Source organism: Thunnus thynnus, chromosome 16 (assembly GCF_963924715.1).
Source record: "Thunnus thynnus chromosome 16, fThuThy2.1, whole genome shotgun sequence".
In the NCBI taxonomy this organism is placed as follows: Eukaryota; Metazoa; Chordata; class Actinopteri; order Scombriformes; family Scombridae; genus Thunnus; species Thunnus thynnus.
The window spans coordinates 13,626,389-13,649,134 of record NC_089532.1 but is presented as its reverse complement, the minus strand read 5'-3'; the positions used below and the strand labels follow the sequence as shown (position 1 = coordinate 13,649,134).

Genomic DNA, 22,746 nt, shown 5'->3' with positions numbered 1-22,746 from the left:
TGACGCTGAAAGCCCATGGAAACAGAGGGGGCACGGAGCTCTGAAACACAACTCCACAGAAAAAAGAAAAAAAAAAAGCTCATAGCTCATGGTTGACCCCCCCCCCTCCTCATTCATCAGATCCCCCACTATGTGGAGCTGCTGCCAGAGACCCTCATCTCTCCCTCACACAGACACACTACCACAGACCCTGGGAAGCAGCCAGACCTGAGGGAGGGTCTTAGGGAGGTCAGAGTAGAAGCAGCCATGTTACTTTTGCACGAGTGTACAAAAAACTACCCTTTTTAAAAGAGGTGATAGTTTGTGACAGTGGATCCATTCACTTTTTTTTTTTTTTTAGCTCTAAATCAATTCAGGAAGAAAAACACTGATTTCAAGATGTAATTTCTGTCTTCTTTTAATAACAAAAACAACTGACATTATAAAAAAGTATGGGATGACAGTATGTGATGACCATAACAATACTTAAACTGCTATGGCAACAAAAACATTCACAATTCTTTCAACATGTCTTTTCTTTTTAACTTTTAATACAAACTATTTTCACTACACTCTGCAACCTAAACAATATAAATTAAATTTAGGAGGCATACAGCTAACAGTACAAGTTTTTTTCTTTTTAAGCCTTAAGACAACCGAGACAAGGCCTCTGGAATGACACAGATGGGAAAAGACTTTTATTGTTTATCTGCCTTTTTACGTCCGGTTCTAGGTCGCGTGTATGTTTTTCAGCCATTCTTAATGTTCTGACAGGGGCTATATATATAAATAGATGTTGGGTTCTGCAAATATACTCCACATGGAATCAAATACACTGAAACACTCCAAGTACCAAAAAGTAAAGCCATGCTTCTGTTTTTAAGACTTGAAAAATCACATTTACAAAGCCTTATATTAATTATTACATTAGTATGTAATAAAAGTGGGATTTATTCATCATTCTTGAGCGTAGCCAAGTCTGTAGATCTGTCTCAGTTAGTCAAATGTAGTTATACTGTATGTATATTCACACATCTTGCTGGGAAGAACTGAAATACTCAATTCCACATTATTGTGACTCATTATTTGAGCGAAGGCAAGGATGCAGAGTCGTTTCAGGGAATTCCAAAATTGTCCATGTACAGAAATGTCAACAGTATATGGTTTGTTTTTTTTTCTTGTATCGCTGGGTCTGACAGTGCTGAGTTGACAGGAACCTCTCAGATGCTGGGGGTGGGCTGAGCCTGCTGAGGGTTGCTGGCGGCTGTAGGAGTGGCCTGTCGGGGAAGTGTGTACATGGCACCCAGGAACTGATCTGCGATGCGTCCTGCCTCACGGAGCCCGCTCAGCAGGGCGCCGTGAACTGTGGCGGGGTAGTTCCTGATGGTGTGCTCTCCGGCGAAGAACAGACGAGGCACGGGCTGAGAGGGGAAAGGGGGGGAAAAAAAAAAAAAAGAAACACAAAGAGATCGATGTTAGATTGTCCCAACATGAGAAATGAAAAGAAAACAGGATAAGTTAACTGCCAGATCTCATCAGTCAACACATAAATATAACTTGTTCACATCGATCAGCACACTGACATCAAAACAGCCAATAAAACCATCTTGTGTTGGGAATAAACTGCTCTGCTTTGGTTTGGTTGAATATTGTGGGCAAGCTGGGATGCCTTCTCTCTCGTTGCTTTCTCACACACACATATAGACTTCTCAGTTTCCTCTCAAAAGGCTTCTTTTCTTGCATGTTTTGCATGCTCACCTGCGAGGCTCCTGGGATGGCGGGGCCAGGTGTGATGGGTTGTGCCATCAGATCGTAGTCATTACCCGAAGAACCTGCTGCGACGTATGAGTAGGAGCCCCGTGCCCAGGGGTCGGCACGCCAGCGAGTGACCACGGTTTCCTTTGGCTGCCATGACAACAAACAACAACAACAACACACATACACACACACAAACACACAAGGGATTTTTAGGGGTTTCCATACTGATATTAGAGGGACCTGTAAACAGCTGGATGGTAAGCTGTTCCAACGTTGGCTTCCATGCATATGATTTTATCCCATTTGAAACCATAAGCAAATGATTTATAATGACGGGTGGTTTGGATACGACTCCGCTTGTGAGTGCCTTTCACATATGCTTTGCTGTGTAAAGCTGTGCTGGTTGTGGGGGTCAATTCAGGAACGATTTTGACATTCCACTAAAAGTGCTGGAAAAAACAGTGAAAACCCTAATGATGAATATAACCCACCGCTGTTTCTGTGTAAACAACAGACATAATGAAGTTGTATTTGAATAAAACTAGCAGCTATGTCAAATTATGAGGATCGTTTTTCAGAGCGATTTGTTATGTGGAAAGGGGACCTATTATGCTTTTTGTGGTTTTCTGTTATTTATATACTGCTATGATGTCAGACATCTATGTTAAAGATGGTCAAAGTTTCAAAACTTGAGGTTGATGTATGTAGAAATGTTCCCTGCACGTCAAAAGCCAGGCCTTCAGCCTACTCTGAATGCTTCATTTATGGTGTTTTTTTTTTTTTCTACCTTGCTGATGAGCTGATGTCAGATCGTCGTGCATGCCCGTAAACAGCCGTCTATTCTGTAGCTTGGTTGCTAAGGTTGTTGCTAAGGTGTTTCCATGTGTTGTTTGCATTGTTCACTCCCATATTTAGGATCAGATTCCCGCTCAAGCATGTCCGGATGTATTTGAGAAGTTGACATAAAGTAGTTGACAGTAAAGAAGGAAAAAGCGAAATCTTAGTACTATAGTTTGTTTCATAGTTTCTTTAAATAGCCTCTTGATGCAGCTTCTGGAAGCTAACCAATCAGAACAGAGTGGTCTCATCAGGAGGGGGGGCCTTTAAGAGACAGGAGCTAAAATGGCCTGTTTCATACAGAGGTTGAACTGGCTGCATAAAGGGCCAGTATAAGACACATAAGGACTTTTTTGGACTGTGAATAATGCAAAGCTACTCTAGTGGAGTCTGGGAATAAAAATATAGAGCTGAAAATTAGCATAATAGGTCCCCTTTAAAGTTAAAGAAGTACTCAAAGTAAAAGAGGGACACAAAATCATCTATTGAAAATAAAACGCGTCTTTGATTTGCACAAACATGTGTACCTGTGGTACAGCGCTGCTTCCAAATATTCCTTTAAGAATGGCCAGGCAGCGTCCGACAATGACATCATCACTGATGTTCTCCATGATGCCAGCGGCCTCACCGGCCATCAGGGCAAGTAAAATCGGGGCTGACAAGAAAAAAAGTCACATTTGTTATGGAGATTTACTGGGAATATATGAAAAGGAAATGTTCAAGAGATGTGGCATCCGTTTGCACAATTTATCTATAAATTATAAGTGAACATGGTGCTGCAAGAATTAATGGCTTCAAAAATTATGCAAACAGCATCAAAAAACAACAGTTGCAGTCTGAAGCTACGAGTAATCCCTTGTCACCTTTATAGAGGTTCCAGAAGAGGAATAGTTCGCCTCGACTTGCTGTGGTGGAGCCGACGTGACCAAACAGGTTGACACTGGGATCCCAGAACACACGGTCAAAACATAACACCACCTTTGGGCAGGGAGAAAAACAAAAATAGTAAGTCACATGACATTCAAAGTGTACATTTTCATCAAATGCTCAATAGTCAGTGACATGTATCTCATGTTCAGCACAAGTTAAATGCATTGAATGTGTGAATGGTAGAGCTCCCTCTGCTGGAGATAATGTAGTAGTAGCAGCTGGGATTGCATAATAATGCAGTATTCTCCTCTGTGCTGCAGCAGAATTAGGAAATGAACTACTCTGCTGCAGATGATGCTCAGGGAGAGAGAGAGAGAGTACGAGAGCTGGTGGGTCAGAAGTGACGCAGAATGAGCACTCTGATCGGATTACAAACACACTGGCCAAAAAAAGAAAAAAAAAAAAAGCATCTTTCATTTGCGCACCAACAGGCTGAATCCCTCTCCATCCTCCATCTGATCAAAGAACCAGGATGAAGCAACTAAACCTTTTTTACTGATTCATCAAAGAAAAAAGAAGAAGGGGGAGGGTGAATCTGTTGAATATAACAGGGATGCTGATGTAGCACCTAATGGAAAAATGATATATAAACCTTCAGAGAATATATTTAAATTCTGAATGCTCATCAAGTTTTGGCCTGAAGAAGCAGTCTAACAACTGAAGGTCAAGTTGCCAGCATAAGGACACTGCAGCACAAACAGCAGCGGGAGATCCTTAAGGGACCGAATCCTCAGTCCTGCCAGAAACACACCGCATGGTTTAAAATCTGACTTTAAATGTATACAATGCAGGATTTGTTGGTTGCTGTTTGTAAACAGCATTCAAAGTTTGTCCCTCCTACGCAACTTGACCAGAGAGAGCTGAGAGGTGGCTGCATTCTAAAGCACAAATAAATACGCCCACACCTCCGCACAACCCTGCCGGAAGATACCGCATTGCTGGATTTGGTATGAATGCAGAACTTCATCCTGTCCGCTGTGACCTCTGTGCTCTGCGTGTGTGTGTGTGTAGCGCAGTACTGCCCTCGGTCAAGCAGACACACAGACCTGCAGCTCTTTATACGTCCATGACACAGAGACAGAGAGCAGAGCGGAGCAGAGCAAAGAGACGGAGACAGCGATGTAACCTGGTCTCTATGCTACGAGTCCCTACCTCACACCCTGCGACTTGTTATTGGCTGGGGGCTACATACCCACTACCCAAAGGATAACGCCCAGAAGTGTCCGGAACACAACAAAATAAGAGTCTATATGTTGTTTTTTAGAAAAATCCTACATTGTATACCTTTAACTCCGATTTGGACATGATGACTCATTTCAAGACTTAGTGGGGTGAGGGGATTCAGATCTTTGGCCTCCCACTTGAATGTCAGACAAACAAGTTCAGGTTCTTTTCCGACTGAAATCTAGGATTCTGTAGCTTTAGCTGGTTAAGGAGAGGAGGAAGGAAGGAAGGAATTTGTTCTGATATACAAGAAGCACTGCTGGGCACTGTATGTTTATCGAGACCTTGTTGAGGTTGCCAAAGCCCATCCTCTGTATAGCAGCTGTCTTCCACTCAGGCAGCGGGGGAACAAACTGGACGGCGGGTGGCTGCTGCTTCAACACGCCGAGCGGCAGGGTGCATAGCACAGCGTCACATTTGTAGATGAAGGTCTGGGTTGTGGAGCGAGTATTGACAGCGATCACCTCACAGCCTGGAGAATGAACGGATAAATGTCTGGTTAACATACGTTGTACGTCTGTATGGACATCAATTACAGCACATGTAATCCTGCGCACATACCGGAGGCTGTGTATCGGACCTGCCGCACTGCTGTGTTAAGTTTGATGTCCAGGCCCTCAGCCAGGGCCACAGGTACACACGAGTAGCCATTCCTTACTGTCAGATGGCTGCCGGTGAACTCAAAGTCATCGTCCTGTGGATAAATTAATAATCTGTCATCCCAGTAGCACAATGAACTTCCTAATGCAATAACAGAATAGCAGAAGTGTTTCATAGTTGAACTAGCAGTAACCTATTACGTACATGGGATTGAAAGAGACTTTTGCTATGCAAGACCATTGTCAGGACTGCACAGTTATGACATTTCAAAATAGGTACATGTATATACCTGATCCCAGTGCTTGAGAGAGAGGGTGGAGAGGGGCGTAGCGTTGGCAAACTCCAAGTTGGCAAAGTGCCAGTCTAGGATCTGCCTGTCCCTGGATGACAGGTAAACATCGCTGTGGGAAAAAAGAAAGAAAGGAGGGAGGGAGGGAGGGAGACAGACAGAGAGACACAGTAATATATACTGACAGCTGTTGAGATGTCAGGAGGACAGGTTTACTCATGCACAAGCTGAAAAATCTGAACATAATAATACATAATATGCTCATAACATTTACTACAGACTAAAACATAAGCACAGGACAAAGGTAAACATCTGTTGCTAAGGGCTGCGTGGCTCCAACAAACGTTTATTTTTATCACCAATTTACCACAATAGGTTTTCACTCCAGGCACATAAGCCAATATTGCTTCAACATAGCCAACCTGACATACTTAGTCTGATCAGTTCCTGATTAGAAAAATGAATAACAGTATTCTTCTGGAGATCTGCATTACCGGTTACATCACAGGCTGCAACAAGCTGCTGCTGCCTCTGTGTCTGACTGGATTCAAATAATTTAATCATGGTGTTTAGGTGTTTCGTGACCATACTGGGTCAGGAGTCTGTTGCAGAAATTTATGAAAAGTACATGCATGTATGTAAACTAAGTAATAGTTCAGGGCTAAAAAGTTACAAACAGTAACAAAATGTTTGAGATGTATACAAGGGCATTTTTGATGACAAAATAGAGCTGGACAGTATGACCAAAATATTATATTATACTGTAAATTGACAATTGTCTGGCAAATACTGCACTATACATATATGCACTGAGTTGTCAATGCATTTTAAGTGATATGAAAAAAACTGTGAAGCTATGAGTTACCTGGGTGGATTAGCTTCCAGCTCCTGCAGCTTCTCCTCCAGCTTCACCTGCATCTCCACCAGCTCATCGTACTCCTACACAGAGACAGACAGACAGCAGGGAGATGTTGACTGCACATTATTCATACAGTAACACAGCTGCTGTGTTAATATATGTTAAATAATGATAAAATATTTTTTTTTTCAGATATTATGATCACAGATATTTATCACAATTTAAAGTTCTTTTAGGATAGAATTAAAATGAACCAATTAAAACTTGAGGAATTGCGATTGCATATTACATCAACAACTTGACAATTTTAAACTACAGCTAACAATTACGATTTACTTCAGTGTTACAATACTACTATTGTGACATGATTTCAGCATTAAACATTTAAATGGATTACAGATAAAGCTCAAAAGATATCATGCTGAATTGAAGTCCAACTTCAGGAACTGGTAATGTCTCTAGTGAGGTGAGAAGAAAAATTGGCATGCACGTACATGCGCGTGCGTGCGTGTGTACACACCCAGAGGGTTTCAGGTCATGTAGAAAGGACAAGCAGCTTTGACAGAAAGGGCTGACTCAACCTGTTCATCAGTTCACCACAATAGAAATAACTACGACAGCAGCACAGAGTCTGGTAATACCACCTACCTAGCCAGGCCCAGTACAGAGCTACACCGAGGCAAGCCTCGAAAACTTTTAACATCTTAATGATGCCTCCAGGCTGGCAAGCTGACCTGGGAAAATGCTAAAAACAGCAAGAATACTGAAAATATCCTGACGCAGCCATCCCTCCTTACTGGCCTTAAATCTTGTTATATGGTGTAGTCATGCATGTCATGTGCACACACACAACCTCTTAAACTACTCTGCCTTGCTGAAAATGTGTGCGCGTATCCGCATACATAAAGACAGTCAGACCGTGATTCAAGGCCTTGAAGTGGTTTCTCAGACGGCGGATGGGCAGCAGACAAATGCAACGCAGACACCAGCTGTGTTTAAAACAACTAAAACCTCCTTCTAAAATACACACATATAGCAGTAGTGGAGGTGATTTATCCACACCAAAAATAAAACAGCACTCACTCTAATAATACATCCTACCAAGGCATTAAACCACTTAAACATAGCCTGTCTGGTTTACTTAGATAGCACAGCATTAAAATTCTGTGAGGCACCAACCCTGACCCACTAGTCTATAAAATATCCCTTTTACATGCTAGCTCCTTCTCAGTATTATAATACTATTACAAATGATTTGATCTTTATGTCTAATCATATCCTTAAGGACAAAAACAAAGTTTCTGTCTGGCAAATTGTGGTGGTTGACCTCCTGACCTCTGGGAACACCTAGGAAATCTAATCCTGCTTCAAAGTAGTTAAAACTACAGCAATTGCAAACACAGACACTATGTAATACCCACAACACCACAAACACAGTTAGAAATAGTTCCCTTTTAAACTTAACTGCTTTGACTAGAGTATTTTAACTCCTCAAGTCTAATTTCTGCCTTGTCCGAGACATCTGAGGGAGTAATTAAAGTGTCACAAAGCAACTTATTCTTTAAAACAATCTGTTAACATTACTGGTCTGCAGCAAATAGTGTTTTAGCTCACTTTGCAGAGCGCGGTGAGGTCGCGGTGCTTGCTCTTCACCAGGAACTCAGCTGTGATATCTCTGGGTGGTTTGACTTCACTGGCCTCTTTATATTGCTGGTGGAGCTCTTTAACTCTTTCCTTGGTGGTCACCATCTGAAGGGAAAAGAAAAAGGAGACAAGAGAGGGAGAGTCGTGGGATGAGGGTGGATGAAGGAAACGGGAAGGTGTGTATAAAAAAAAGGCAGAATTGACTGGACACAATATGGTTTTGCTACTCTGCTTTCTACAACCTGGATTTTTTCCAAGCCAGTCTAGGAGTCAACCCAGTGGTGTTCCAGTCTAGAGCCTGTTTTTCTTACTATTATGGCACCATCAGACCACCTTCAGATCTGTCTTCCACTTACTAGAAGTCTATTCCATCTATTAGCTCTCCCAGCCAACCAGCAAAGCAAAGCCAGTTGATAGATGTCTGCCAAATTTCAGTGGGACTTTTTGAAGTAATTCTGATTTTAGGTCCCTTTTTTCCCCCCCTAACCAGCAAGACAAAACACTGAGAAATGTAAAATGAAAAGTTCATCACCACAATTTAAGGTTTCCCCTTTCAGTAGTCTTAAAGTAATTCTTAAACATATGAGAAAATATCATTATTTGGTTCCTTCCAGCGAGTCATAAGAAAACTGATACCACTGTCATGTCTGTAAACTAAATTTGAAACTAGCCTGGAGTCTTGTTGTCACTGTGAGCCAGCGGAGACAACAGGAAGCCACTGGCCCGGCCAATGAATAGTTTCAATATGTAACTCTGTGTAACACCGCAACTTGTTTTTACATTTTGGTTTCTGTACAGAAACAAACTAGACGTAACATGTTAAATGATGAGCTTTAGAGGCGTTGGAAGGCAGATTTTCTTTCCTTTGGACAGAGTCAGGCTAGTTGAGTCCCCCTCTTTCTAGTCTTAATGGTAAGCTAAGCTAATCGCCTGCTGGCTTCATATTTAGCCTACAGACATGACCGTGGTATCGATTTTTCCTATCCAGCTCTCAGCATGAGAGAGAATAAGCATATTTACCAAAACGCTGAGCTGTTCCTTTAAAAACTGCATGATTATCTGTTGTTTCCATTGTTAGTGTAAAATAGGAAAATGTGGTGTTTCTTAAGAGATGTTTCTTTACTTCTTCTGTAGCACCAAGAAGTAAAGAAATGCACATCTGCAATGATGATGTGCATTGTGGATGGTGCTGATGTCACAATGTCTAAAGTGGTCGACTTCATAACCACGGTGATGTCAGTATGACAGCTGAATGAGGAAATCCTGCTCACCTTGTTGAGAAGATCCCTGAGATCTTCCTGCGTCTTCACAATCTTCTTCCAGTGTTCTATCTGCTCATCCTTTACATGCTTCTCCTGCAGCCTACGCAGACACAAGATTTGTGTATTTTTGTGGATCTGTATATACATCTCTTCTTTAGGTACACATGTGCGGGATACATCTGTCACCATCTCCTGTGTGTGTGTGTGTGTTCATGAAGTGTGCACTGTACTCACTGTATGACCACCTCAAGGGCCTGTCCCAGAGAAACTGGTTTGTTGTTGAGGAAGTTGAAGTCCAGCTGGTGGCTGAGGAAGGAGGTGGCCTCTAGCAATCTGTTGAACTCTTGCTCCACCATTTCATCTTTTTCTTTTGGCACCTGGACACACACATACAAAAACACCAGGGGATCAGTCACACTTAAGACAACAGAAATTGAGTCTACCACAAAAAAAAGCAAGATTCAACTACAGCTAAAAATGTATGATTTTTTTTAAAAAGCAAAATTTCTCTAGAAAATCTTAATGGTGTTTATACATCACTCCATATTTCAACTTGTAACTCAGTGTTGATACATTTCTTCTCTCACTGGGACAGACATTTACATCACTGATTCACAAATATAAGCAGAAGAAGAATTAATGATAGTTAATGCCCTTCAAAGACACTTCCAAATGTTTCATGTCTTCATGAACATGCAGTAAAAGACTTAAAACATGCTTCCAAAGTCACTTAATATAAAAACCATGCTAGGATAGAACCACTTTTGTAGAAAATGTGTTACTGATACACTTATATTAGGCTTTTCAGGGAAAATGCACACTTGTGGTATTAGATTTGACTTGAATAGAGCAGTACCACATTTTACTACAAATTCTCATCTCTTCAAGCTACAGTCTAGCCGGCATCTAACCACTGGTGTTACCAGATTAATTAGCAAGAGATAAGGTATTATTTATAGCAGAAATGTCTGAGGCCTGTTCCCTTTAATAAAAAAGACAAACAAGAGGTTTGTTTTGCAGTTCCTTTTCTAGGAGATGATGGTTTAAACATGAGCAGCTCATGTGTATTCTAGATGGATGGTAAATGGTGAGTGAACCAGAGTAAAATGAGATTGATGGAGGTGAAATGTCTTTTAAAATCGATTTTATATTAGATAAAGAATATATTATGTAAATAAACCAATACATACACTCGTGCACCGTTCACCCTTTTGTAGTTGAGCATGGAAGGGGTTGAGAAGACGAGAAGGGAGGGAGGTGGGGAGGAAGGAGAGAGAGAACATATTAAGTAAACACAACTTTAACCTCAAACAGGTTTGCACAAAAGTGAAACGTACATTTAATTTGTCTTTTCCTGCGGGGGAGGAAACCAGTTACACATGATGTGGATGCTTCAAGAGCCCTGCTGGCTAGACTCTATTTCAATGGAAGTGCCCTGAACGTGAACCTAAACATCCGAACTACTGTTGCTGCCACTTGTCCGACAGAACAAAAAAAGATCAGGGGGGGAAAATGTCTGTTTATTTCCAATATAATGACATTAGGGCTATATCCGTTTTCTGGTCAGCTCTGTTCTGAAAGGAACTGGAGCTGTTGTTGATGACATGCAACGGTAAGCAGTTAAATGAATCCACAATTCCTTTTGTTTTTGTGGCTCAGGGAATGCCAGATCCCTGCCTGAGGACAACTATAAACCTAAACACAGAGCACTTCAGGGAACTCGTGTGCATACATAAACATCTTCTGTTAAAGGAAGTAAACAACACAAGGTCTTGGTTTCAAAAATGTAATTCGGATACACATATTTAATGCAGCTGCAGCTACATTGACATGATGGATGGTTAATCTTGAGGTCAGCTGTTTGCGACAGAACTTGACCTCATGTAGAGCTAAAAATGTCAGTACGACTGAAGCAGGCAGATGTTTTCATGCATCAGCTGGCCAGAGCAAATCACATGCATGCCTCTGCTACCATTAGCCTCTAGCCATCTATCAAGCTGTGAAATTAGCTCTTGGCTTTACAAGAAAACCCTTTTTTTTTGGGGAAAATAATCATAAGTTTTATTTAGAAATATAAATGATCATCCAGAGGTTTCTCAGGATTCTACTTGTTGAATGTGACAATGCACCAAGGAGCTTGGCTATGGCAGGATAATGGATAAGAGGCAACACAATTCACTGAGACAAGTTATACTCACAGCCTGGCCGTTGGCTTCATACAGTGGACACTTCTGTTTGATCTTGGCCAGCTCCATGTTAACCTGCTTGCTGATCACTGCCATGGGATTCCCTCCTGAACAAGCACACACAGACACACACTTGAAGGTGACACAGTATTTACATGGACAATATCACCCTCTACAGGTGGATCTTACTAACTGCAGAATCTCTGTGAGGAAGACTAAAAACTGGATGAAGCAGTGTTTTCAAATAACTTGTCAGTGAACAAAACATGATCTACAAGATTCCACAAGATGTGATGTTTTGCAGACCTGCCAGCCCTGGATGAATTTTTTTGAATACCACTTCCGCGACCTAGATGCGTCAGATGCAAATCACTGCTGTTCAAACAATGAATTATTGTACATAATTTGCAAACATACACATAATATGTGTACATCATGTGCACACATGCAGCAAACTAACAAAAATGTGAGGGATGCACTGATATGAAAATTCTTGATATCAATAACAGATTGTTTACAAAAATATGTGCAGATGCCACTACTGTTGGTTGATTATTTATGCCGGTCTGTCACCTGCCTAAACACAGATGACCAAGGAACACAATTTCACTCAGGCTACACACTAACCTCCCACTACTGCTGCATTTATATAGTTTACATCTCCACAATAATCTTTAAGCCAATTTGATTTTTGAAAATATGATTTTCAGCTAATTTGAAAAGATGATGACAATATAGCTGTAAAAGCCAAACCAGCCTAAACAGACTATTTTGTGTTAAATAAATATTTTAGAGCTGGTTAATATAACAGTTCTCATTATAGGAAGGCTATTACTTAATGGTATGATGACTTAATGACAATACAGGCTGAATATGAACATGGCTGTTGAAACTGTAGAAGCTATCACATCCCTCCTTAAATATTGTACTTAAATTTTTAGTGAGGGGTTGTTTCCTTCAAATTTTCCTGGAGTAGGCAAAGTTATAGACTACAGTGCCAACACACACACACACACACACACACACACACACACACACACACACACACACACACACACACACACACACACACACACACACAAACACACACACACACACACACACACAATCTGCCTTTTACTGATAACTTTCTAGTTAACGTTTATTCTGGCACATTAACTTTCTTTTTTTCTATCATGCCACTGCTCCTCTCATTACGGTTACGGGTTTGGCTGCAACAACAATTATGAATACACACTATGAAAAAGTCACGTTTTACAATCTGCGACATACGGACAATATATCCTAATGTTACTTTACCACCTTAAATGCCTGGTGAACAAGCAAGCTAGCTTGCAAATTATGTAACGTTAGTCCAACACTACTAACGTTAAATATTTTCCCAAAATTGGAAGGTCTGCATTAACTTAACACAATTCAAAATTTCAACTTTCCACATCCACCCCAGTCCGTTTATGTTTACAAAGGAGTTAAAAGTAGCATCTTCACTTGAGGAAATAGCCAGCTGGAGTGAGAAGGGGGATCTAGAGGGTTACAATCAGTGACATGTTGCTTTCGATTTGCAGTCTCTTGTAATGTCATTACGTATTTGTCAAGTGTGACCATATTATGGATGCATGGACCATACATCCATTCCATATCCCCGCTGATATTTGGGAATGAATCCGGTGCTATGATTGGTCGAACTCTTCTTCTTCTATTGCTTTTTGGCAGGCTACAAGCTGCTGCCCCTTGCTGTTGGACTTGAGTACTGCACATGCACAATTGAACCATAGATTTATGAATGGAACTCACAGGCGTCACCAGCTTTTGCATAGTTTAGAGTGACAAATCGTACCAACGTACCTTGATGTCAAAATGCGTACCTGCTATGCAAAATGCGTACAGGTTGGCAGGTCTGCTTTTGTGCCGACTAAAAATGAAAATCATGAAAGACTAAAAAGCTACAAGATGCTTTGACTTAATCTTGTGAGTGAGTGACATCACTCAGTGATAAAACAAAACACATGATCTGAATCTTACCCAGGCCTGTCACCACCATGGCTCCCAGATCAGCAACATAGTTGCCCTTTCTAAATGTGGCCACTCTGCCTCCAACCCTGTCCTGTACGAAAAAAAAAAGTAAAATGTTATCACATGGTACACTTTAATTACAGGACACAAGATAGATTAGGTCACTTCATTAGTAAACAAATGAACCCATAGAAAACAGTTATATCATAATAAATACAGTAATTAGATGGTGGCACTAATTAGTTATTAATTATAAAATGACAGTATATGTTTTACAATTAAAAAGATTTATAGCGGGTAAAGAAAATGTGACAAAAATCACTTAAAGATTAATAGTCCAGTTATACTTGAAATAACCGATTTATAAGAAACCCTGCTGTTGACTTACCCTGGCCTCCAATACTGTAACATCCATGCCAAAACTCTGCAGCTGCCGAGCTGCAGCAAGGCCAGATACACCTCCACCAATGACTATAACCTTCCCGGTCTTCTTAGCTGCAGAGACAAGTAGGGAGAACATTAACTGAGTATCATAACAACACTGACCATTCCAAGGCTGATGTCTCTGAATTCAATTGTCTACAAGACTGAGAATGAAGTAAACTCACTGGGTAAAGGCTTGACCCTCTTATAGATGCCAAAGTTAATGAGGCCGTGCCTTTCAAGGTAGCTGTGTATCCTGTGGACCAGCACGGCATCACCTAAAAGGGGGAAAAAAAGAGCACATTAAATCTCAATTTCTTTAACACTTCTTAGAAAATGAATGTTTCATTTAATGACCTACTGTTGTATGGAGCTTCAAGCTGCTGTGCTGTGGCCTCAAAGGTTAGCTGGATCTTAGGGTTGTCCAGCCACAGTTGGAGCTGCGTGGGGTTGATATGAATTAAAATACAGTATTGTTTATAAACTGATTTATATATAAATACATAATGTGTGTAAATGTGCACTTACTGTACGGTTACGGATGTAGAGGAAGACTTTCTGAGTTTGTTGGGGGCCGCTGATGATATCAGGGAAGCAGGCGGCCTCCTGGGACGTCATACGGTCATGAGGGAGACGGCTCTGGAAAGCAGCTCCTTCCACACCTAAAAAGAAAAAATTGATCATTCTGTTAAAAATGACATCACTTTCTTAAAGGGTCATAGTTATTTGTGTGTGATAGGGTCTCTGCATTCTTGAATTTAACTAGTTTAAAGATGACATTTAGGAGAGCTTTAAATATGCATTCTTGCAACAAAGACATCAGTTTTATTTCACTTCTTTGACAATATCCATCTAACGGTCAGACTCACCAGATGGTTCCTCTGGTTCACTGTCATTCTCCTCCTCTGGAGGGGGAGGTGGAGGGGGGATGACCTGCTTCCTCTCTTTCTCTGCCTTGGCGTTTCTCTCCTCCTCAGAGTAATATTCGTCCTCAGACAGATTGGCCAGGCTCTCGTCCATCTCGCGGTACTCCACCTGCAACAATAGGCACAATAAAAGCATCATTAAAACCCGCATTCACACCCTTGAATCGCTGAGCTGTTCTTAGCTCACTTGAAAGTGCTGAAACCTTACCAGGCTTGAGAAACCAATACCGTGCTGCAAAGACTGTGAGAAATCACTTCTATTTTTGACTTCAACTCAGGAACACATGCAAGCGAGAACCTGCACCTAAAGTTTAAATGATGACATGTCTTGATCCTTTAATCAAAGAAATCTAGTGAATTCTGCCACCGGCAAATAAAACTTTCATTTTTGGCAAGCTCATTTAGTGCTTCCCTCTCAGAGCGAGAGGGAACAGAACCCTAAAATGTTTACTTTTGCTCGCTTGCGTCGACTCGTCCTGCGGACTTCAGCTGAGTCCTGATCAGCCCCCCCAGGGCCTGCTTGGTGGGGCAAAGGGGCTCCCCCGGGCTCCCCACTGGGGGATGACCTCTCCTTCTTCTTTACTTCCATAACTCCTGCAGCTGAGGCTGAAGGACCAGTCTGTGCATCAGAAACCTGGGGCCTGTCCCCCCCCGCTGCTCCGGCAGTAGACGAAGAGGAGGAGGAAGAGGAGCCAGCATCTGACTTCTTACTGGACAGCATCATGGAGGATGTCGGAGGCCTCTCCTAAACAAAAGAGGAGGACAGAAATGAGATAAAACCCATCAAATTGAAACGAACAACAACTCAAGTAAAATAAATAGGAATGGCTGAATTTTAGATGCTTAAAATAGTATAACCAATGATAAAAGATCACGAGATATTTCTAAAAGAAAAGATGAAAATGATGAAGTGTGGGTTGTGCCTGCTGAAAAACAAACAAACAAACAAAAAAAAAATTGAAATGTGTGACCTTAGTTATGGCACTTTGTGGTATTCCCAATTGAGAATAAAACACAGATTTGTTTGGAAATAACAGCCTACACTAGTTAAAAAGGGGGCCTACACAATTTATGCCAAATCTCACTCTGAAAAGTATTTTGAGACCTTACTAGTCACAATCCCTACTGGTGTCATTGAAACTGATGAATTCTTTATAGATACCTTACGTTTAACCCCTTTGTGTAAGCTGGACACTTCGCTTAATCCACCTGCTGACAGCCACCAAATATTATCAGGCTTTGAGAGACATCATTATCACTCCAAATTGTCAAACTTTTGGATGATTTAAGTATCGTTAACTGTGCGTGAATGTCATGATTTTATGAAATGAGGGCTCCATGGTACAGTAACCTTGTCTTGTTTTACCCATTTCTCCGTGCACCGGGTAATATCCATTCAAACACTAAGAAATGAAGACAGAACCAGAAATATGATTACGAACAGGACCAACTAAACAAAAAAACGTTGGCCTTTCACATAATATCCACGATTACACTAAACATTTACAAGTGTGAACAAATATCCTATGACTAACACAAGGTAATCTGGTGAATTGTGTCTCATTGTGTCGTTTACCCTTTAAAAAATGTTGATGTAGGAGTCAATGTTGTTTATCAAGACTATTCGTAAAATCAGACTATAAAACTTGAGAAAGCTGACGTCCTGGTAACACCGATACGGACTGTGGCGCTTTTTAGCCACATTTATCTAATAGTCGGGAACCTCTTTTGTAGTGAAGAGACGGGTACAAGTCCGTTATGGTCCAACATAAACAGATGGCTAGCGATAATTGCAGAGCTAGCAGCAGAGTGGCTACCAACGTTAGCTTGCATTGGCTAACGGTAGCTTTCTTATAAACGGTGACTTAAATTAAACATTTGACTATAAAGTCGCGAGCGTTTAATTTCACAGCAACACGGGGTGTACTTAAAGTAGATTTTAATCGCTTCTATGTTCATCTCCATTCAAATTCCTCCTACGAGACCATGCTACGTTAGCTAACGGTGCTAACAATGAGACCCCGGCTAGCACCAGCAGTGGCACAGTAGCAGGTGCGACTTGGGAGAAAAAGAAAGCGCCGGCTACGCTTGCAAAGCGTATCGATACATTTTAAGCACACTTTCCTGCATCTAGGAGCATTGTTTTAAGGAATAAAGGTATACGTAAAATATTAAAAATGTTAATATTACCTCTCAGTCCCCCGCAGATGTCAACACAAAGACTGCACCGTAGCAGGTCTCCTTTCAATGAACTCTTTGGTGATTGGCGGATCGCAAATGTTACCCAATCCCACGCTGTGCGATGATTGGTTGAAATAACTGTCAATCCAAAAGAAGGCGGGGATTTATTGCTTATAAAACTGCCGCAATGGATCGGTTTTTTCTAGTCGTAAATAATGTATCTCAAACACATATCTACACTGTTTTATAGAAAAAAAACTGGGAAGTAATCTGGGTTTAATTGGTGTTTTTTCTGACCGGGATTCAGCGTTTCCTCCCTGTTTATTTGTGGAGAAACGACCAAACTGATCCCAGATCGGTGTTTCTCAGCCCCGCAGACAAACTGACGTCAGCCAGGGAGACAAACAGGATGGGCTGGTGATGTGGGGGCAGACAGGTAAAGGTGATCTGCTCCGTCGCGCCTACTTCTCAGGGAAGCATAGCGACGTGCTGGTGACTCCTTTGTTTCTCCATTTTGAGCCGACCGCATGTAAGTAATATCTAAAATTCAGATGTAAATCGCAAATATACACGTGTACCTCTATATAACTATTTCTCCTAACCAGTGAGTTTTTAAGTGGGTGTAAAGTCAATTCTCTGGACTGTGTTTGTTTTCGGCTTATCTGGGTGTTGCTGCAGTTAAGTTTCTAGATTTTGCCTATGATATGAAGCCTTTTAGGGCGGGGTGGGCTATATTGTGTTGTAAATAAGAAATGGTAATTGTTGGCAGCTTTCTGCAACTCAAAACGAGAATAAGGCACTTTTAGTGAAATAAATGAGGAAGTCTTTAGTGCCAGAGCAGGGAAAAGAAAAAATGATTTATCTAGGCCACACATATTGTTTCATATGTTTGCCATGGTCATTAGGCAATACACTTGACTTAAGATACAGCACACAATATGAATGAGTACAAACTAGTGAGCTGATTAACAATCCATCCTATAGAACCAAGAAAATGGTGAAGCACGAGCAGGAGACAGTCAACCGGCCTGACAACACCGCCTTCACTCAGCAGAGGCTTCCAGCCTGGCAGCCCATGCTCTCTGCCGGCATTGTCATCCCAGGGTTTGTCATCATTGGTCTGGCATTCATTGGCATTGGCGTCGCTCTCTTTGTCACTTCAAGGAGTATTCAAGTGTTGGAGGTATGATTGTGAGCACTGAAAGCATAAACCAGTCTGGTGCCATGCTAAGAATCAAGGGTCAGATGTCACAGGCAAAAAGAGAGAGGATGAAAAATGGTCCAATGCATGCAACTGGCACTGCTATCTCCTCACAGACTTGTTGCTTGTAAGTGATATCATACCTTTGAGTTTAAAGAGGTGTGGTGTCAGTGACAAGTTATGGAGATAGGTGTTGTACTGATCAATATTTAATCATCTTTCTTGTTCTCTTCCACGCAGATTGACTACACCGGGGTTGAGCAAAACTCACCATGCTTTAAGTGCTCTGACCCAAACTTGAAGAACTGTAAGTGCCAGCTGAACTTCAGCATCAACAGCCTGTTTAAGGTGACAACGGAGCTTTACACACACACAAACACAAACCGGACTTTTTAATTTATATCAAGTTGAACTCTGACCCTTCCTCTGACCCTTGGCTGTGTTTTTGTGATTCTGTTGTCTTGGACAGGGGCCAGTATTCTTTTATTATGGTTTATCCAACTACTTCCAGAACTACAGGAGGTATGGTGTGTCCAAAGATGATAACCAGCTGTCTGGAGACCTGGAATACTTTACGGTAAGCTAACAACATAGGATATTGGGGAAAAACAGTAAGGTAAAAAAAACCAACATATTCCATGGGTTAGACGTATTTTGTTTCAGCAATGACAACACTGTTTTTCTGTCTTTTTTCTAGAGTCCCAGTGACACCTGCGCTCCCTATGAGTATGACAGCAAGAATACACCAATTGTACCTTGTGGATCAGTAGCAAACAGCATGTTCAATGGTATGTGAGGGCATCTAAAATGGTGAATTTGGAATTAAGTTTAATTTCTGTGCTTAAGGGGTATTAATTCTTGAGTTTTTGGAAGACACCTTCAAGCTGTATCGGATCGTGAATGGTGCAGAGAAGCTGGTGCCCTTAGATGGAAAAGGGATTGCTTGGTGGACAGACTACAACATCAAATACAGAAACCCTTCCATCACACCTCTGAAGAACGCGTTCAACGGTACTTTCTTTGCTTCAATTTACTGTAACTTGCTCCTGTTGTTTGGTTGAGTATTGTGAAATTGCAAATCACCTACCTTAATGTTTGGGAATTGTCAAAGCTGATTAAAAGTTTGACTTGCAGGTACAGTGAAACCCATATTTTGGTCCAAACCTGTTTACGAGTTGGACCCCTCAGACCCTGCTAACAACGGCTTCATCAATCAAGATTTCCTGGTGTGGATGAGAAGGTCTGCCTTGCCAGATTTCAGAAAACTGTATCGACGAATCACAGAGGGGGATTACGCAGAGGGCCTGCCAGCTGGAAACTACTCCCTCAAAATTGCCTACAGTATCCTTTTTATATGTATGCATTAACTTTTCTGCTTGTCACAGACCTTTCAGTAGTGCTGAGAGACAGCAGCAGCTGTCAGTAATGCCAAAACAAAAGCAAAGGTACCATCAAAACAATTAAAGACGGGCATGACTTAGATCATTCTCACATATATCTTTAGTGTTGAATCAAGACATGCATGCAGGCAAGTAAGATGTAAGTATTGTAGATTGAGTAAAGTAATTGAATTTTGGTCAATTATGAACAAAGAAGAAGGGATGATGAACTATACAAATATATCACAAAGTGTGTCCTCTGCACACGGTTATATGACACAGTTATACCATTAGCTGCGGAGAGTATACAGCATATAAGTCTTTATGATAAATATTATACTCCACTGATCATTTTATACATGTAAAAGTGGCATGGTTTAAACAGTTTCCCACTGTTTTATTCATACAGTATGAGGAGATTTACAAAGCTCCACCTAACCATTGAAATGGACACATGCTTGGTGTCATGTTACTTCATCAACAGCGCCTTAGTCTAACTTGTTTTACAGGTTGGGTGTGGCTCTGTTTTTAACTGGCAGCATAAACACAATGACTTAGGAGTTCTTGAGGTGAAAAAGAAACCATGCACATTTTCTGAAGTAGGTGAATGAGCTAGGTAAATGATTTATCACGTGATTGATTGAAGTTTAAATCGCTTACTACATCATCAAATCATATTGTTGTTGACCATTTCCCAATGCAAGTGAGACAGTTTTAGCTTTTTGGATGTTTTTTTTTTTTTTTTTTAATTCCTAGAAAAAATACTTTAAAATATTATCATGAGGTCATTATTCTCTGTATCTACATTCTTGGTGTATATCCTTAACACTTTGTCCCCCAGACTATCCTGTCCTGAGCTTCGATGGCAGAAAGAAGGTGGTGTTTAGCAACGTGTCCTGGATGGGTGGCAAGAATGAGTTCCTGGGCATTGCCTACCTCGTGATTGGCTCGTTGTGTGTCTTCATGTCCATAGTCATGCTCATTGTCTATGCTAAATTCAAGTTCCCTGAGGAGGAATGAGTTCTTGTTCACGAACTGTGGTTGAATGGGGTATTTATTTTCTCTATCAACATTTTTTTTTTTTTTTTTTTTACTTAATCAGATGGTGAACACAGAGTTCAGTGCTCACAGCTAGAATCAATCGATGAACTGAATTCACATTTGTTATCCTGGACATGAAGATCGTCTCCTCAGGTGCAGCAGAAGCCTGCTGTCATTTTGTGAGGCAGGACTCTTCTGGAGTTTCCCCATTGACTGCAAAATAGCTTTGTGAACACTGTGAGATGATATTCTTGCAGTATATGTATTTGTCTGCAAGCACATCTATGAAATTGGGCTCCTCTGAGTGCAAAACACAGCAAAGTCAGCTAACTTCCATGGAACAGCTTTAAATAATGCCTCTTGCTGGTATCTCATATTTAAATGACCATTAGTGGAGTAACGTTGCTCATAAGCCAAGTCCGAAATCATATTGATAATGTATTTTAATCCTGTTGTAAATATATCTACGGGAGGTAGAGGTAGAGTGAAAGTAGAATGGATATGCAAAGTGCTCAGGCTGATATTTGGCAGACAAAGAGACATACAGCTTAGGCTCCTTGTAAAGGCACTCTTTGTTGGTTTTTTTTTTTATTATTATTTTACAATACTTGGATATAGCAGGGTCAGTAATAGTATCAAAGCCATTAAGCCATTTGACACTCTGCAACAAGTTACATTTGAAGTGTGTGAAATGTGTAACATAAATTGAAAATGAATGCTGTAAAAATCGGGAATATACTGTTCTTACTCAGGGATCTGGTGTACAAGCTATACAAGCTCATATTTTAGGAACTTCTATGTTTCAGTTTTAACTGTTTGTTTCTGAGATTTTACTTCATGTTAATATTTATATAATAAAACAACACAAAAACCATGCTGCAGCTTGAGGTTCCTTTCGTCATATTAGGACATTTCTTCTGGATTCTATTTAAATGTGTGGTTTCCTCTGTCAGTCAGTTTTTAACCTCTATAGGCCTATCACTCCTTTACTGTGACTTTTGAGTTTCTAATCTACAGTTTTACATATCTATGACAGCATTCAGTATAGACCTTCCCCAAAACTCCAATTCCATTTACTATAATCCAATTTTATTCACAAATTCATCATGTTTTCATTGGGTCCTGGCCATTTAATACCTTAGCTTTAAGGGATAGGTTCACATTTTTTCAAGCCTGTCTTAAAACAACAGTCAGGTGCCCATATGAACACTGAAAGAGGTTTTCCTTGCTGTAATCATTCCTTCTGTTCATACTGGCGATAAAATGATCCCCTTCAAATGTACTTTCAATGTAAGTGATGGGGGCCAAAATCAACAGTGTATCCACACAGTCATTTTGTGCAAAAATGTATTTAAGTAGAATGAAGCTTATATGAGGCTTCAGCAGTCTGAGTTAGTCACATCAAGTGGATATCTACCAAATTTACAGTCTTTTTAGCATAAAATTCTCAGCATAAAATACTTTGTGTTTCCTCAGACAGTGTTTCCCTGTTGAAGTGTGATGGAAGTATATTAACAAAAACAGGGACTTTGGCACTAAAAAGACTGTACAGAACTGAACAGGAGGAATGATTATGGCAAGAATAACCTATTTCAATGTTCACTTGGGCACCTGACTATTGTTTTAAGAAAGACTTTGAAAAATTGTGGACCCATCGTTTAAGGTCAAGCTTCAGTGCCTTTGTAGCCATCAAACAATGGAACATTTATATCTTGTCTGCTCTTTCACAGCTGACTCATGTTCATGCCGCTTTTATTATTTATTTGTCTGGATGGTTAGGTTAATTTTTAAACGAAATGCAGAAGTAATAAATATAACAACTGATAAGATGCATAGCGAAACAAGTACAGTTATTATGCATTATGCATAAGTCAGATAAATTGTGAGAGAGGTTGCCATTAGCTTACAGCAGTTATTATTATTAATACTATTATTAAAGATTTATCACTTTGCATTGCTGTTAGCTTTGTTGTTAGATTTTAGCTGCATCATTGGAGACAACTCCCTTTCTCCC

At 40.7% G+C, this 22,746-nt stretch overlaps 2 protein-coding genes across 7 annotated transcripts; one reads left to right on the top strand and one right to left on the bottom strand.

Moving 5' to 3' along the window:
- Window positions 1-381: 381 nt before the first annotated feature.
- kdm1a (lysine (K)-specific demethylase 1a) lies at window positions 382-17,224 on the bottom strand. 6 transcript variants are annotated; one of them, XM_067614952.1, is made up of 22 exons: window positions 17,121-17,157; window positions 16,297-16,333; window positions 15,382-15,675; window positions 14,874-15,042; window positions 14,533-14,666; window positions 14,366-14,444; window positions 14,190-14,282; window positions 13,970-14,076; window positions 13,591-13,672; window positions 11,581-11,675; window positions 10,573-10,590; window positions 9,617-9,759; window positions 9,392-9,482; window positions 8,091-8,225; window positions 6,483-6,556; window positions 5,618-5,729; window positions 5,290-5,422; window positions 5,013-5,200; window positions 3,438-3,552; window positions 3,102-3,229; window positions 1,738-1,884; window positions 382-1,400 (listed from the first exon to the last, which is right to left on the bottom strand). In XM_067614952.1, exons 2-22 carry the CDS (start codon window positions 16,324-16,326, stop codon window positions 1,200-1,202), a joined length of 2,568 nt encoding a protein of 855 aa, XP_067471053.1. In that variant the 5' UTR covers window positions 16,327-16,333; window positions 17,121-17,157; the 3' UTR covers window positions 382-1,199. The 6 variants fall into 6 exon arrangements, with proteins under 6 accessions (XP_067471053.1, XP_067471054.1, XP_067471051.1 ...); XM_067614953.1 differs by lacking the exon at window positions 16,297-16,333 and having other exon boundaries at window positions 17,121-17,224; XM_067614950.1 differs by lacking the exon at window positions 17,121-17,157 and having other exon boundaries at window positions 16,282-16,322.
- Window positions 17,225-17,309: 85 nt separating this feature from the next.
- On the top strand, window positions 17,310-21,606 carry tmem30b (transmembrane protein 30B). Its single transcript, XM_067614956.1, has 8 exons — window positions 17,310-17,640; window positions 18,096-18,294; window positions 18,553-18,660; window positions 18,782-18,889; window positions 19,010-19,100; window positions 19,186-19,323; window positions 19,447-19,653; window positions 20,533-21,606. Exons 2-8 carry the CDS (start codon window positions 18,106-18,108, stop codon window positions 20,709-20,711), a joined length of 1,020 nt encoding a protein of 339 aa, XP_067471057.1. The 5' UTR covers window positions 17,310-17,640; window positions 18,096-18,105; the 3' UTR covers window positions 20,712-21,606.
- The last annotated feature ends 1,140 nt before the right edge of the window (window positions 21,607-22,746 follow it).

What these genes read in the sequence shown, in the direction of transcription:
- kdm1a (XM_067614952.1), bottom strand. Translation starts at nt 16,326, where the DNA reads ATGGATATTACCCGGTGCACGGAGAAATGG. An exon ending in CCCGGTGCACGGAGAAATGG is followed by an intron (nt 15,676 to 16,296) that starts GTAAAACAAGAC and finishes TCTTTTGTTTAG; the next exon opens with GAGAGGCCTCCGACATCCTC. An exon ending in ACCTCACCGCGCTCTGCAAA is followed by an intron (nt 6,557 to 8,090) that starts GTGAGCTAAAAC and finishes GTCTCTGTGTAG; the next exon opens with GAGTACGATGAGCTGGTGGA.
- tmem30b (XM_067614956.1), top strand. Translation starts at nt 18,106, where the DNA reads ATGGTGAAGCACGAGCAGGAGACAGTCAACCGGCCTGACAACACCGCC. An exon ending in GGAGTATTCAAGTGTTGGAG is followed by an intron (nt 18,295 to 18,552) that starts GTATGATTGTGA and finishes TCTTCCACGCAG; the next exon opens with ATTGACTACACCGGGGTTGA. An exon ending in GAGACCTGGAATACTTTACG is followed by an intron (nt 18,890 to 19,009) that starts GTAAGCTAACAA and finishes TCTTTTTTCTAG; the next exon opens with AGTCCCAGTGACACCTGCGC.